Here is a 14,521-nt window from a genome sequence, read left to right as displayed (position 1 = left end):
GACAAACACCCACTCGGGCGGTGGGATGTGGGTCCTTGAGCCTCAGAAATCTCTCCCTAGCACGTGGAAGGCAGGTGTGAGCTCTGCTGACCAGGTCCCTCGAGGAATAAACACTGGTGGTGGCCCGTGCCCCCCGCCCCTCCCGGGTACCTATCGCCAAGGCCGTCTCCAGAGCATCCCCCGTTATCATCTTCACGGACAAGCCCGACTCCGAGAGAACCTGGACTGCTTCCTTCACGCCAGCCCTGGGAGGGTCGATGATTCCGATGAGACCCAGAAACGTCAGCTTCCCCAGCTCGGGCCCGGAGGCCAGGGCCAGCACTGTGGACAGAGCAGGAAGGTTTGGAGAACTTTCGTCCCCCGTCGGCCCTGGCCCCCACCCCATCCGTGTGGGGCTGGGGCCCTAAGTTCCTGGACCAAGCAGGAAGGGAAGATATTCCCAGGGGTCCTCAGGCCCATGCAGGGCAGCAGCTTTTGACGGCTCACCCACGGTGGGGAGCAGGGCCAGCGACAACGTGCCCCATGAGAAATGGGACCCTGTCCACCGGCGGCGTTGTCCTGCCCAAGGGAAGCGGCCAGGAGAACATCTGTGGCTGGCACATGGGACGTTCTGACAGCTGCTGTCTCTCATTGCTCTGCCCTTCTCGGTCACTGCCAGCAGACTTGGGGTGGCAGCTATCAAGTCACAAAAAGGGTGCGGGAGGAACACAGGCGAGAGGACCGTGTTTCAGTAGCACAGAAGCCAGGCCCGGCTCAGGAGCGATGCTCCGAGGAGGGTGCTGTGAGAACTGACCTTACTGTGTCGCCTTACTGATACTGGAGGGAGGCTGTGGCCAGGGAGTTTCAGCTGTGACCCCTTAGTCATCAAACTGTGCTGGAGATGCAGGGGGCTGTACCAGTGATGCTGGGGACATGTACAGTGATGCTGGGGGTGTGTGCTGGGGATGCAGGGGGCATGTACCAGTGATGCTGGGGGCGTGTGCTGGGGATGCAGGGGGCATGTACCAGTGATGCTGGGGGCGTGTGCTGGGGATGCAGGGGGCATGTACCAGTGATGCTGGGGGCGTGTGCTGGGGATGCAGGGGGCATGTACCAGTGATGCTGGGGGCGTGTGCCGGGGATGCAGGGGGCATGTACCAGTGATGCTGGGGGCGTGTGCCAGGGATGCAGGGGGCATGTACCAGTGATGCTGGGGGCGTGTGCCGGGGATGCAGGGGGCATGTACCAGTGATGCTGGGACATGTACCAGTGATGCTGGGGGTGTGTGCCGGGGATGCAGGGGGCATGTACCAGTGATGCTGGGGGTGTGTGCCGGGGATGCAGGGGGCATGTGGGGTGTGCGGGATGCAGGGGCATGTACCAGTGATGCTGGGGCGTGTGCTGGGGATGCAGGGGCATGTACCAGTGATGCTGGGGGCGTGTGCTGGGGATGCAGGGGGCATGTACCAGTGATGCTGGGGGCGTGTGCTGGGGATGCAGGGGGCATGTACCAGTGATGCTGGGACATGTACCAGTGATGCTGGGGGTGTGTGCCGGGGATGCAGGGGGCATGTACCAGTGATGCTGGGACATGTACAGTGATGCTGGGGGCGTGTGCCAGTGATGCAGGGGGCGTGTGCCAGTGATGCTGGGGGCGTGTGCCTGAGATGCAGGGGGCGTGTGCCGGTGATGCTGGGGGGTGTGTGCCGGTGATGCCGGGGGGTGTGTGCCGGTGATGCCGGGGGCATGTACCGGAGATGCAGGGGGCGTGTGCCAGAGATGCTGGGGTGTGTGCCAGTGATCTGTGTGCCACGCCTCCCTTCCCACCCTGCGAAGCTCTGGCCCAGAGATCTGCCACATTCTCACCTTCGACACTGGTCAGCGAGCTACTAGCAATTTATAATTCTTGCCCCCTGCAAAGAAAAACTAAGGCAATTGAAACCAGTATAGCAAGCCATAGCTGCTCAGTTTCCCCTGAGGGAGTGCACGTGTTCCAGAGTGCTTTTAGACGCTTTCTCTGATAACAGGCTGGCACATGACAGCAGGAAGAGTAAGGTTTAATGTTCAGCCCATCAGGGAAGGTGTCGGCTGTGGTGCAGTAAGCTGGAAATGGCCAAGAAATGAAATGTCTGTTCATTTACAAGAACCCTGGCTTTTCCTGAAAGCAAGCCTTGAGCAAGATGACCAATCAGGAAAATGAGCGTTTCTGGGGCGGCCCTGTCACGCGTCTTAGAAAACTCAGGACCTCTCCTTGCACACATGAGGTACATCTGGGTTAACAGGTGTCATCTGGTGGCTAGGACGTGGAGGGCATCCTATGTTTCATCTGCCCGGGAGGGTCCACCCTGGCTTTGCTCCCATCAGCACTCTTCCTGACGCCCCTCTGATCATTATTGTGTTGACCAGGGACCACGCGTTATGACACTTAAGAAGTGAGCATCGTGTGCAGACTCAGCGTAGGACTGGGAACACAGCCACTGACCTCGCAGGCCCAGGGATCCCATCTTCTTCTCCTCCTGCTGGCAGAAGGCTTGCTGCTGGGGCGTCAGTGGCAGGGGGATGCCCCCGTGGTTGTACGTGGTGCAGTAACGAATGACCTCCTCAAAGGCCCCCTTCATGAAGTACATATCTTCCTGCTCCTTGGAAAATACAGAGGGAAAAACACTGGAGGTCACTGCCTGCTTCAGCTCCTGGTGACCATCACCTCATCCACACGGAGGTGTTCACAGTGGGGTCATTGATCTGTTTCAGTTAACAATGATGGTCTGGGATAAATTACCCCACTGGGAAGAGAAGTTAAGGAAATCCACGTGATGGAACCACACGCAGCCCAGAGAGGGCTGATCTGTGACCCGGACACCTGCCCCCTGCATCAGGGCCCCTGGTCAATGTTGCTCAGAGCATCCACATGTTTCACGAACTGGTCATATCCCAGCTTTTACATGTGTGACTGACTCCTAGGTGTCCAGTTCAGGGAGACTTCCGAGCGAGGGAGGCACCATGAACTTGGCTTACGAGGATGAACCCAAACGAGCAGCTGACCCTTTTCTGGTGTATCTGTTAAGCTCCGTCTCCCCTAGACCGTAAGCTCTAGGCGGCAGGTGCCTTGTCAGTATGACCCCCAGCCCTAGCACAGCGCCCACTTGCTCATGGTAGACACTGAAGGCGCTTGTATGCACTGACACGGAAAGCTGTCCAAGACATCATTTAAGGGAAAAAAACAAACTACACACGCTACACACAGCATGACCTTCTTTAGAAACTACCACCCCACGTGTTGCTGCCTGCACCTGAGGACTCTGGAAGGCCCGATCTCTGACTGCTGAGGGGCATAGTGGGAATGGGGGGTGGGCAGAGAGAGAAAAGGGGAAGGATTATCAGAAGCTTCCACTCTTTAAGTCACATTTCTATCATTTTTTTTTCAATGAAAATATATTATCATTGCCTTTGGGGGAAAATAAGATTTCAAGGTATTACAACATTGAAAAAAGTCCAGAACGCCTCTTAAGCACTGGGAATCTGTATTATACTCTCCACTCACGGCAAAGACCTGGGATAAGCTGGCTGAGATGCCTTCCACCGTGAATGAGATGGAAAATCTCAGCATAGACAAGACATGGCAGGTTCCAGCAAGAGCAGAAAGTTTGGAGAAAAAGGTGGAAGGCAATAAAAATCTTTTTAAAGAGAAAGAAAAGTTTTGTTTTTTTTTCAGTAGAAGATCTAAAAAGCTACAGAAAAAAATTTTTTAAAGGGGAGGGGGAAGATAGCGTGGGCTATCTCACCCAGGGATAGCTGGTAAGAGGTTGGTACATATTCCCCTTGGTGGCTTAGAACACACATGTGCACACACACGTGAGGTCATCCGTCTATGGTGGACACTAGGGGGTGCGTCCCGGATCATTCCCCCATTGCAACAGCTACATGAGCTCATATGTGTAAAGAACCCAGTACGACAGGAATGTGCCAAAAGGAGCCCAAGTTAGCAACGGGGTCAGCGTCATCAGTAGGAGCCTGTAGTCACTCTGGTAGGAATTACTCAGTCGCTGTACTGCAGGCCACCGAGTCTCATATGTGAACTTGCATCAGAACCCCCAGCGAACACAGCCAACTGGGTTCCACCCTTGGAATATCTGATTCAGTGAGTCTGGGGCACAGCCTGAGAATCTGCATTTCAAACAAATTCCAAGGAGACGCTGCTGCTGGCCTGGGACCCCACTTTGAGGACCAAAGATTCAGAAGACAATCTCGAAAGCGGCCCCAAGATACTCAGAGCTTTTATCGCCATCAACTGTATTTTCACGTCTTCGGATGTCATAGAAGCAGCTGGGAACTTGAAACTCATCCCCTGACCTCTGCATTTTGCTTTGCTGGGGTGGGGGTGGGGGCTGGAAGGGGGCAGAGAGGCAACCTCACCTCGTTCTTGGAGCTGCATTGAACCGCCATCCACTTCTGCTCCGAACTGAACGGGATCTCTTTCTTTCGGACGTATGAATCTTTAATATCGCCTAAGTCCATCTGGGGTAATAAATGGGATGTTTTCAGTGAGTCATTCTAAACCAATCTCTATGCAAATCTCGGTCCATTTAAATTATTCATTATTCAAACCACCTTGGGCAGATGAGAAATCCAAGCATTTAGCTTGTGGAGAAAGGCCATGGGGTTTCTGCCAGGAGGAATGTTTCAGACTTGAAGAGGTGGCAGAAGGAGCCCCTGGGAGTGGGTGCCGGCGGTTACCCCTGGGGTCCCTGCCAGTGACAGTCAATTGATCTCTGATGCCTTTCAGGCCAGTTCCTGGACAGATCTGAGCCTCCATTTCCCCAGATGTAAACCAACCCTAATGCATCCCACTGCCCACTCAAGGGGTGAAAATGGGTCCTTAGGGGGTGAAAAAAATCGAGTTTTTTTTTATGTATAAAGCACAGAAAAAAACACATACAGTATAGGAACAGACATACAGTACATCTGTGATATTAAATACCTGTACACCTGCCTGTGTTAGGTGTTCAATCATGTCTGACTCTTTGTGACCCCATGGACTGTAGCCTGCCAGGCTGCTCTGTTCATGGGATTCTCCAGGCAAGAATACTAGAGTGGGTTGCCATGCCCTCCTCCAGGGAACCTTCCTGACCCAGGGATTGAACCCAGGTCTCTGCATTGCAGGCAGATTCTTAACTGTCTGAGCCACCAGGGAAGGGTGGTGGGAACCTCCCTGGTGGCTCAGTGGTTAGGCCTTCTCCTTTCAAAGAAGAGGGTGTGGGTTCCATCCCTGATTGGGGAGCTAAGAACTCACATATCTCGAGGCCGAAAAACCAAAACATAAAACAGAAACAATGTTGTAACAAATTCAATGAAGACTTTAAAAATGGTCCATATTTTTTAAAAAAATCTTAAAAAAAAAAAAATCTCATGGAGGGCGTGATTAGGGGAAAAACACCTTAAAAGCCTCCTAAGAGGGTGCTTATTTAACTTACAAGCAGAGCACATCATGAGAAATGCTGGGCTGGATGAAACATAAGCTGGGACCAATATTGCTGGGAGAAATATCAATAACCTCTGATATGCAGATGACACCACCCTTATGGCAGAAAGGGAAGAAGAGTTAAAGAGCCTCTTGATGAAAGTGAAAGAGGAGAGTGAAAAAGTTGGCTTAAAGCTCAACATTCAGAAAACTAAGATCATGGCATCTGGTCCTATCACTTCATGGCAAATAGATGGGGAAACAATGGAAACAGTGAGAGACTTTATTTGAGGGGGCTATAAAATCACTGCAGATGGCGATTACAGCCATGAAATTAAAAGACACTTGCTCCTTGGAAGAAAAGTTATGACCAACCTAGAAAGCATATTAAAAAGCAGACACGTTACTTTGCCAACAAAGGTCCATCTAGTCAAGGCTATGGTTTTTCCAGTGGTTATGTATGGATGTGAGAGTTGGACCATAAAGAAAGCTGAAAGCTGAAGATTTGATGCTTTTGGACTGTGTTGTTGGAGAAGACTCTTGAGGGTCCCTTGGACTACAAGGAGATCCAACCAGTCCATCCTAAAGGAAATTAGTCCTGAATACTCATTGGAAGGACTGATGCTGAAGCTGAAACTCCAATATTTTGGCCACCTGATGCAAAGAACTGACATTTGAAAAACCCTGATGCTGGGGAAGATTGAAGGTGGGAGAAGAAGGGAACAACAGAGGATGAGATGGCTGGATGGCATCACTGACTCAATGGACATGAGTTTGAGTGAACTCTGGGAGTTGGTGATGGACAGGGAGGCCTGGCATGCTGCAGTCCATGGGGTTGCAAAGAGTTGGACACGACTGAGTGGCTGAACTGAACTGAAGAGGGTGTCAAGGGTTACATGTATCCCTAAAGACACATTGAAGGTCTAACTCCCCAGGGCCTGTGATGGGGTCTGATGTGGAAATAAGGTCATTGCAGGTGTGACAACGTTAAGATGAAGTCACTGGGGGAGCTGATTCCAGTATGATTGGTGTCCTTTAAGGAAGAGGACACAGCCACGTGAAGACCTGCCTTACTCAGACAGGACCTTGAATCCCGCTACTGATCCGGCTCCCAGTGAAAGGACTGCCCACGTGGACAGCACAGACCACCTACCTTCATTGCCAGGGCCACCAAGGCGCCCTCTGTTGGCTGTCCCATCACGGTGTTTTTTCTGATGATGGCGTTGTTGGCGACACAGCCAGCCTGCAAGGTCAGGGAGGGGTTTCTGAAGGTCGTTTGTTAGTGTTTGGAGCTACACCCGTCAGGATCCCGGGCACACTCAGGCGTGTGAAAAGGTCCAGCCCTGAAGGCTTGACCAGTTTTCGGGCCTGGGCTGGGGTGGCAGGGAGGGACGAATTTACTCTTCAAAATGTGCCAGAGTCCCCACTGTGTAAAAGTCACACGGTAACACTGGGTTGACCAGGAAGTTCATTCAGGTTTTTCCACCACATTTGAACGTACTTTTTGGCCAACCCAATAATTTACTGACTCAGCTGAATGCTGGCTGTCACAAAGCCATCCTGAGGACTGAGAATGGGAAGGCAGACAGACTGGGGCTCACGTGTGTGAGGCCCCCTGATGGGGACGTGGGCCTTCTAATCAGGGTGACGATGTGTCTTGGGATCAGACTGTGGTGACCACCTCGTGAAGACACTGCGACCCACTGAACTGTACTCTCTGCGGTGGTGAATTCTGTGGCAGGTGATCTATAACTCAATTTAAAATAACTGAAAAAGTAGAAACAGCTAAGGAAAGAACACGGGGGTGAATGCAGGGGTGTGAGGGGACGGAGCAAGCAGCAGAAGCAGGGGGTCCCAGTTCTTCCCTGACCTCCCACCTCTCCATCTCTATCTGGGCCATTTTGATAACCTGACCCCTGGGGTGTGGCCTGGTTGTCACCAAGAACCAGTTGGTCCAACTGCCAACTCTATCTGCAGACAGAATCCCCATCAGCTCTGTTTAAGACGCGTGTTTATTTCCACGGCAGCACTGTTGATGCTTACCTCCACTAATTTCCCCACCGAGACGTTGGAAAACTGCTTAATGACTTCCTTGGAGGGTAAAAGGCAGACGGTCCCACTGCCGTTGTAGCCAACTCCACTGACCTGCAGGGCAAAGCCGCAGAAAGGCGTGTCCCTGGGAGGCAAAGAGACGCTCCCCTGGCTGACACGTATCTTTCTTCTGGGGGAAGGGTCCACCCTTGAGGACATGGTCCCACCACGAGCAAGGCTTCAAGCATGACCGTGTCCCCTGCAGAACTAAGTATTCATCAGATACCTAGCGCACTTCAGTATTGCAACAGGGCATCTTGCAGTCAGTAAAAACTATGGCTGTGAAGACCAAAGTTATGTTCTAGAATGGGGTGGACAAGCTTGTTACAGAGCCAGACAGCAAATGTTTTAGCCTTTGCAGCCCATGCAATCTGAGTTGCAGTTACTCAGTGGTTGGCGTGTGAAAGGAACCGCGGACAGTGTGCAAACCACCAGGGTGCAGCGTCATGCCAGCCAGGGGGTGGCTGCCTTCCATCAGTCATGCTCTTGCTATTTGTATTAATGGCAAGGAAACTGTCCAATAACCCACGTTTATGTCTTCCTTATTGTTTTCTGGAAGACTGTGTGCTTTCTCTGAGAAGATGAAGGTCTGGCAGGGCACTCCTTGGTCTCAAACGTTATGAATTCACATGGACTCACCTCGGCGTGGAGCCCATCAGATGTTATGAGTTGGGTGACAGTCATTTCGTTGGCAGTCAGAGTCCCCGTCTTATCGGAACAGATGACGTTGCAGCAGCCTGGCCCGGGAAGACATCAGAGTTGATGGGAGAGAGAGGTCATCACCATCAACTCTCAGCCTTACCAAACACTCAGGTTGAATTATCATGGCACCAAGAAGCCCATTCAGTCTGATTTGTAAATATTCAACCAGCGGGAGCTCCTTACCTAAGGTCTCCACGATCGGCAGCTTCTTCACAATGACTCGCTTCCGGGCCATGCGCAGCACTCCCAGGACCAGTGTAACCGTGACGACGATGGGCAGACCCTCAGGGATGGCGGCCACAGCCAGGCTGGATGGAGAAGGCCACATTAAGTGCATGTGAGTCCAGCTGACGTTGACCACGTGTTTGCCCGGTGACGCTCACCTTTGGTTTCTCCACCTCTCTGTTCTATTCTCTGCTCCCCATCCCATGATCCACCTGCCTCCTGCTTCAGTGTCCACTGCTCTGAGCTTTCCCCCTGCAAAACCCTGTTCTCAAAAAAAAAAAAAAAAAAACCCTGTTCTCCTGTCAGACATCCGCACTTTAGTGTGAATTAGTCTGTCTAACATTTTTCCTGTTTAAGTACTTTTGCATTTAAATTGTTGCTATTATAAAAGTCTTGGATCCTTGAAAGAAATTTCCAGAATCACACAATAAGTGGACTTCTTGGGTTCAGAAAGTCCCTGGGTTAGTCTAATGGTTTAGACAGTTTCTGTGAGAAAACCAGACAAGGACATGAAAACGGGGGGAGATGACGTAACTCAGCGATGCCTTTGCCTAGCTTAGCAGGTTGTTTTGGTGCCTGCTCACTTCCTTAGGACCCCCTCCCCACTCTTTCTGTACCACGTGGCCCCGCCCTCCACAGTTGATTGGATTAGAGGAGAACAAGTGACTCAAGTTGAACCAATGAGCTCCTCCTTTGGGAATCTGCATTGGAAGCACAGAATCCCCTTCCTGTGGGCAGTGTTGTATCTTGCCAGTGACCTCAGACCCATGGGGGAGGCTGGAGGGGAGGCAGACCGCAGAGCTGTGCAGTGAGCGTCACCACACCACACCCCAACGGGGCTCGCCCTTTTTGCACAGCAGAGGCCTGCAGGTAGTCAGTAAATATTTGCTGAACACACAGGAATGAGTGAATATATGGCAAGTGCAAGAGCTCAGACACACCCTGGCCTCACACATACTGAGCGCTCTACACAGGTGGTCCATAGCCAGAAAGCCTGGCTGATGATCTCCATCCAGCCAGAGCCACACTTGGCTACAGTATTTCATCAGATCTGAGGTGCTGTTGATTAGAAAGGGCACCATTACCTTGTGCATCACTAAAGAAAGGAAAAACACTGCCCATTAACCAACAACACAATGCTTTCTAATCACCTCACTTGTGAGAAGCAGTCTGGCTGCAGAGAAGGTAAAAAGTGAAAAAGAGTGTACATCTTAGAAGTGAGGAAATATGGTATGTGAACGGCGACCTTTTACCCGGAGACAAAGACGCATTCAGGGGAAAGTCACATAAACCGAGGTGACAGAGTCTGGTCAAGAGACTGTGCCTGGTTTCCACAGTGACAGCAAGAAGGCTTCCTTGGTTTTATGGCATGGGCTGACAAGACCAGCTAAGCAAACATTTGCGAAGGGTTATTGCGGGCCCTTCCCTCCTACATGGCATGGGAAGGACATTGTGTGTGTCTGGGTGCTTTCGTCATAATAAAAAAATTAATTGGCAAACTAATAAAGATTAGGCTAGACCAGGAAAAGCCAGTGGAACTTGGCTCATCCTGAAGGTCCCTTGCAGCAGAGGGAAGCAGGAAAAAGTTTTTAAAAGGATGATCCTTGGGTTATTTATTTTGGAGAATCTCTTGCACACTGGCTATCTTGCCATTTCTACTTTATGATTGAGAGGTTCTGAGTGATTTCACTTCTGCTAAAAACTGAAGAGTCTTGGGACTTCCCTTGCTCCCTCCTTCATACCTCTGCCCAGCCAGTCCCCTTTCCATGTGGTCCAGTGGCTGAGACTCCGGGCTCCCAATGCAGGGGCCCCGGGTTTGATCCCTGATCAGAGAACTAAATCCCACAAGCTGCAACTAAGAGTTCACATGCTGCAGCTAGGAGGCCTGGTACAGCCTAATAAAGAAATAAGTGTTAAAGACAAAGCAAAACTGAACAGCCTCATTTTTCCCAAGTCACAAGTGAAACAAAAAGAGTTGGTTTTCTTTCGAGTTTATCGGAGATAGAGTGTGATAAATGGGGTGAAAGGAGCTGTTAAGACCAGAAATCAGAAATAACCCTGGGGAGGGACTTCCCCAGTGGTCTGGTGGCTAAGATGCCACACTCCCGATGCTGGAGTCCTGCGTTTGATCCCTGGTCAGGGAACTAAGACCTGGTACAGCTAAATAAATAAATAAATATTTTCAAAAAAATCACCCTGGGGAGGTGGGGTTGGGGTGGACACAGGAGCCTATTCTCTTACAGAGCTGGAACTATTTAACAGTCTTTTTGGCTCATGGAACTTTCCACAGTTGATGACATGGGTCGGGACGCGTCCTCACGTGGAGGAGGTTCTCATTCATAATGGTCTGAAGGCTCTGCTTTTTCTGGGGGCCCCTCACGGCTGAGGCTCACCCTCTGCCCCCACCCCAGCCTTTGAAAGACCTAGTCACCTGAGCCCCCTTTCCAGCACCCAGCCTTCCTCCCTGGCCCCATCTCTTGCTGGAGTCCCAGCTGGGGTGGCTGCAGCCACAGCCTCACTTCTCAGACTGATGCTTCCTGAACCAACAGCATCCGTATCCCCAGGGAGCCTGTTAGGAATCCAGGGTCTCCTATCCCCCCCTACCCCCTAGCCTAAGTCACAGTCCCTGCAATCTGTTGGGGACAAGCTCTCCTGGGGACCCTCACGTGGTAAGGTTGGTTACGCTCAAGTCCAAGGCCCCCAGCTCTACAGCGTCCTCCTCTTCTAGGAAGCCCTGCCCTCGCCTCCTGTCCACAGCACAGGCAGCAGGCCAGGCCCCTGCTCTCTCCTCCCGCACCTTGGAACACACTGGGGTTCACGCCTCCCACCGCCTCTCTGTTCCAAAGAAGAGCAGAGATGGCCGCAAGGAGCATGGAGAAGGGTTCTGAGGATGTGATTGGGCTCTGGAAGAAACGGGGCCCAAGAGGTTCCATGTGATCAGCCCCCAAGGGACCCCCCCCGCCCCGACCCCATCTGGTCTCATTCCCCAGCCAGCTGCACCTCCTTCTGGGTTCCGCGGATGAGCCAGGCTTGCTGCCTGCTCCATGCCTCTGCCCTGCCAGTCCTCTGCCGCCATTCCCATCTGAACGCCCGCCCTTCCCACCCCTAGCAGGTCCGCAGCTCTCCAGCTTCAACTCCTCAGAGAAACCTTCTCCAGCTGCCTTTTCTGGGGACACCCCTTCTGATCTCCCCATTTAATCCCTCTCTCAGCTGTCGTCTCCTTTGCAGTACTGATCAGAAGTTGTGACTGTTTTGCTAACATTCACTTAAATTGTTCACGTTTGCTTTCCCCGCCAGCCTGCAGACTCCAAGGTCCAGCTCCAACAGCATTGAGTACACAGTGAACAGTTGCTCAGCAAACACGCACGGGGCAAGCAAACAAGCCAAATGCCAGGGCTGCAGGGGGCAGGAGGAGAGTCCCTGTCCTGCCCAGGTAGTGGCTGGGGGCACTGACCGGGACCCTGGCTTTGGAGCAGAATGCATGGGGTTGGCAGTCTGTCTCCTCCGCTCCCGGAATCCTGTAACTGTGGGCAAGTGTGCTGGCCTAAGCTCCAGCTTCCCCATCAGGAGACCAGCCTGCCCGGCAGAGTGGTCCATGATGAACAAGGCCACGTGTTCCTCCAAAGCCCCACCCCTCCTCGACCCTGGCTGTGCCCCCTTCACTTTCCTGAAGATTCTAGAACTGACTCACCTAGTGTACTCAACACTCAGACACAGACACAAGGAAAAATGGCCATCGAAAGCCCTGGGTTCTGTTTTGTTTTATACCATTCAGGGCGCACATGGCTCCGGAGACAGTCAGGCGCCCTATTCAACTTGAGATCATGACTTCGTCTATTCAAAAGAACACCTTCGGGGACTCCCTGGTGGTCCAGTGGCTAAGACTGCACCCTCCCAGTGCAAGGGAACAGGGTTCCATTCCTGGTCAGGGACCTAGATCCGACAGGCCACAACTAACGATCCCACATGCTGCAACTCAGCCCCAGCACAGCCAAATAAATAAGTACTTTAAAAAACTCTTTAAAAAAAAAACCCTCAAAAAAAAAAAAAAAAAGTCATTGAATACTTCTGTAATAGGACACACACCTGCCCACAGGTGGACTTTGCCCGCCTGCCTCTCAATGCACACAGTGCCCCATGGTTTAAAGAGGCAATTGGAATGTTAAAAGACCCATACCTGAATCTCTTCCTACTGCTAACTGCCAGGTAAAGGCATCCATTCATTTATACACAGACAGACTTGACTAAGTACCAGAGACGTGTGCATCCCACCCCCATTGCAAGGTTCTCCTGCCTACACTGGCCGGCACCCCACGGCCTCCACACTTCACACCGGATGCCCCATCCACCGGGAGGTGCGTCACTGTCGTTTACTATAATGGCAGTTCCAACTCAGCTGTTTGCAAGCAGTTTCCTTTTTTTGTATAAATTAGAAAGGCTCCAAGGATCCTTGTAATAACAACTTTCTTAATTACCTGCTTTCTGTTTTCTTTGTTAAGGTGTAATTCACATATCATAAAACTCGCCCTTCCAAAGTATACAATCCAATGGTTTTTAGTATATTCAGAGTTGTATAACCATCACCATAATCACTTTTAGAACCTCTTAATCACCCTCTAAAGAATCCCCATAACTGTTGTGGTCCCTGTTTATTTCCTGACCTCATCTCCTGGCAGGCACTTTTTCTGTCTGTATGGATTTGCCTATTTGGGGCATTTTATGAGAACAAATGGCTTCCCTGATAGTTCAGTTGGTAAAGAATCCACTTGCAACGCAGGAGACCCTGGTTCAATTCTTGGGTCAGAAAGATCTGCTGGAGAAGGGATAGGCTATTCACTCCATTATTCTTGGGCTTCCTTGATAGCTCAGTTGGTAAAGAATCTGCCTGCAATGCAGGAGACCCCAGTTCGATTCCTGGGTCAGGAAGAGCCCCTGGAGAAGAGATACGCTACCCACTCCAGTACTCTTGGGCTTCCCTTGTGGCTCAGCTGGTAAAGAATCCGCCTGCAATGCAGGAGACCTGGGTTGGATCCCCTGGAGAAGGGGAAGGCTACCCACTCCAGGATTCGACTTTCACTTCACTTCATAAAATCAAAGTCATAGTATGCGGCCATTTGTGTCTGGTTTCCTCCTCTTCGGGCTTCCCAGGTGGATCAGTACTAACGTATCTGCCTGCCAATGAGGAGGCGGATCCCTGGGTCGGGAAGATGCCCTGGAGGAGGAAATGGCAACCCACTCCAGTATTCTAGCATGAGAAATCCCGAGGACAGAAGAGCCTGGCAGGCTACAGTCCATGGGGGTCACAAAGAGTCAGACGTGCACCATCCATTCGCCCTCCTCCTAGCCTCATGTTTCTATGGCAACCACCCTGTATCAAATGCAGAGCTTCACTCTTTCTTGTGGCTGAATAATAATACACTGCATGTTGCTCATCTGTCCATTAACTGATGGGCATCTAAGTTTGTTTACATCATGGGTTTGATGTACTAAGTATAAATTTTTGCTCACCAACATTAAATATTTAATAAATATTAAAGTAATTTCCCACGTATCACCTTTGGAAGTGGTCAAACAGGGGATGGCAAGAGTGAACATCAACATTTTAAGAATCAGTGACTGAATGGACAAGAATGGGCAAATTAATTCAGATGACCATTTCATCTACTACTGTGGGCAAGAATCCCTTAGTAGACATGGAGTAGCCCTCATAGTCAACAAGAGTCCAAAATGCAGCACATGGGCGGCAATCTCAAAAATGACAGAAAGACCTTGGTTCATTTCCAAGGCAAACCATTCAACATCACAGTAACCCAAGTCTATGCCCCCAAAACTAATGCTAAAGAAGTGGAAGTTGCATGGTTCTGTGAAGACCTACAAGACCTTCTAGAACTAACACCAAAAAAACAAAAAATAAAAAGATGTCCTTTTCATCATAGGGGACTGGAATGCATAAGCAGAAAGTCAAGAGATACCTGGAATAACAAGCAAGTTTGGCCTTGGAGTACAAAATGAGGCAGAGCAAAGGCTAACAGAGTTTTGCCAAGAAAATGCACTAATCATAGCAAA

General features: G+C 51.0%; 1 protein-coding gene across 3 annotated transcripts in view; it reads right to left on the bottom strand.

Annotated features, from left to right (window-relative positions):
• Positions 1 to 14,521, bottom strand: part of ATP2C2 (ATPase secretory pathway Ca2+ transporting 2) — a 79,022-nt gene that overhangs the window by 10,046 nt on the left and 54,455 nt on the right. For all 3 annotated transcript variants that reach the window (XM_005691840.3, XM_018061790.1, XM_018061791.1), the window contains 7 exons: positions 8,414 to 8,538; positions 8,168 to 8,265; positions 7,481 to 7,582; positions 6,591 to 6,680; positions 4,393 to 4,494; positions 2,462 to 2,618; positions 151 to 321 (listed from right to left, as the gene is read on the bottom strand). In XM_005691840.3, coding sequence (XP_005691897.1) covers positions 151 to 321; positions 2,462 to 2,618; positions 4,393 to 4,494; positions 6,591 to 6,680; positions 7,481 to 7,582; positions 8,168 to 8,265; positions 8,414 to 8,538 — 845 coding nt within the window. The remainder of the gene's footprint in view (positions 1 to 150; positions 322 to 2,461; positions 2,619 to 4,392; positions 4,495 to 6,590; positions 6,681 to 7,480; positions 7,583 to 8,167; positions 8,266 to 8,413; positions 8,539 to 14,521) is intronic.

The sequence above is a fragment of the Capra hircus genome, chromosome 18 (assembly GCF_001704415.2).
Source record: "Capra hircus breed San Clemente chromosome 18, ASM170441v1, whole genome shotgun sequence".
Taxonomy (NCBI): domain Eukaryota; kingdom Metazoa; phylum Chordata; class Mammalia; order Artiodactyla; family Bovidae; genus Capra; species Capra hircus.
The sequence above is the reverse complement of the archived record's forward strand: the minus strand, read 5'-3'. Positions and strand labels throughout refer to the sequence as shown.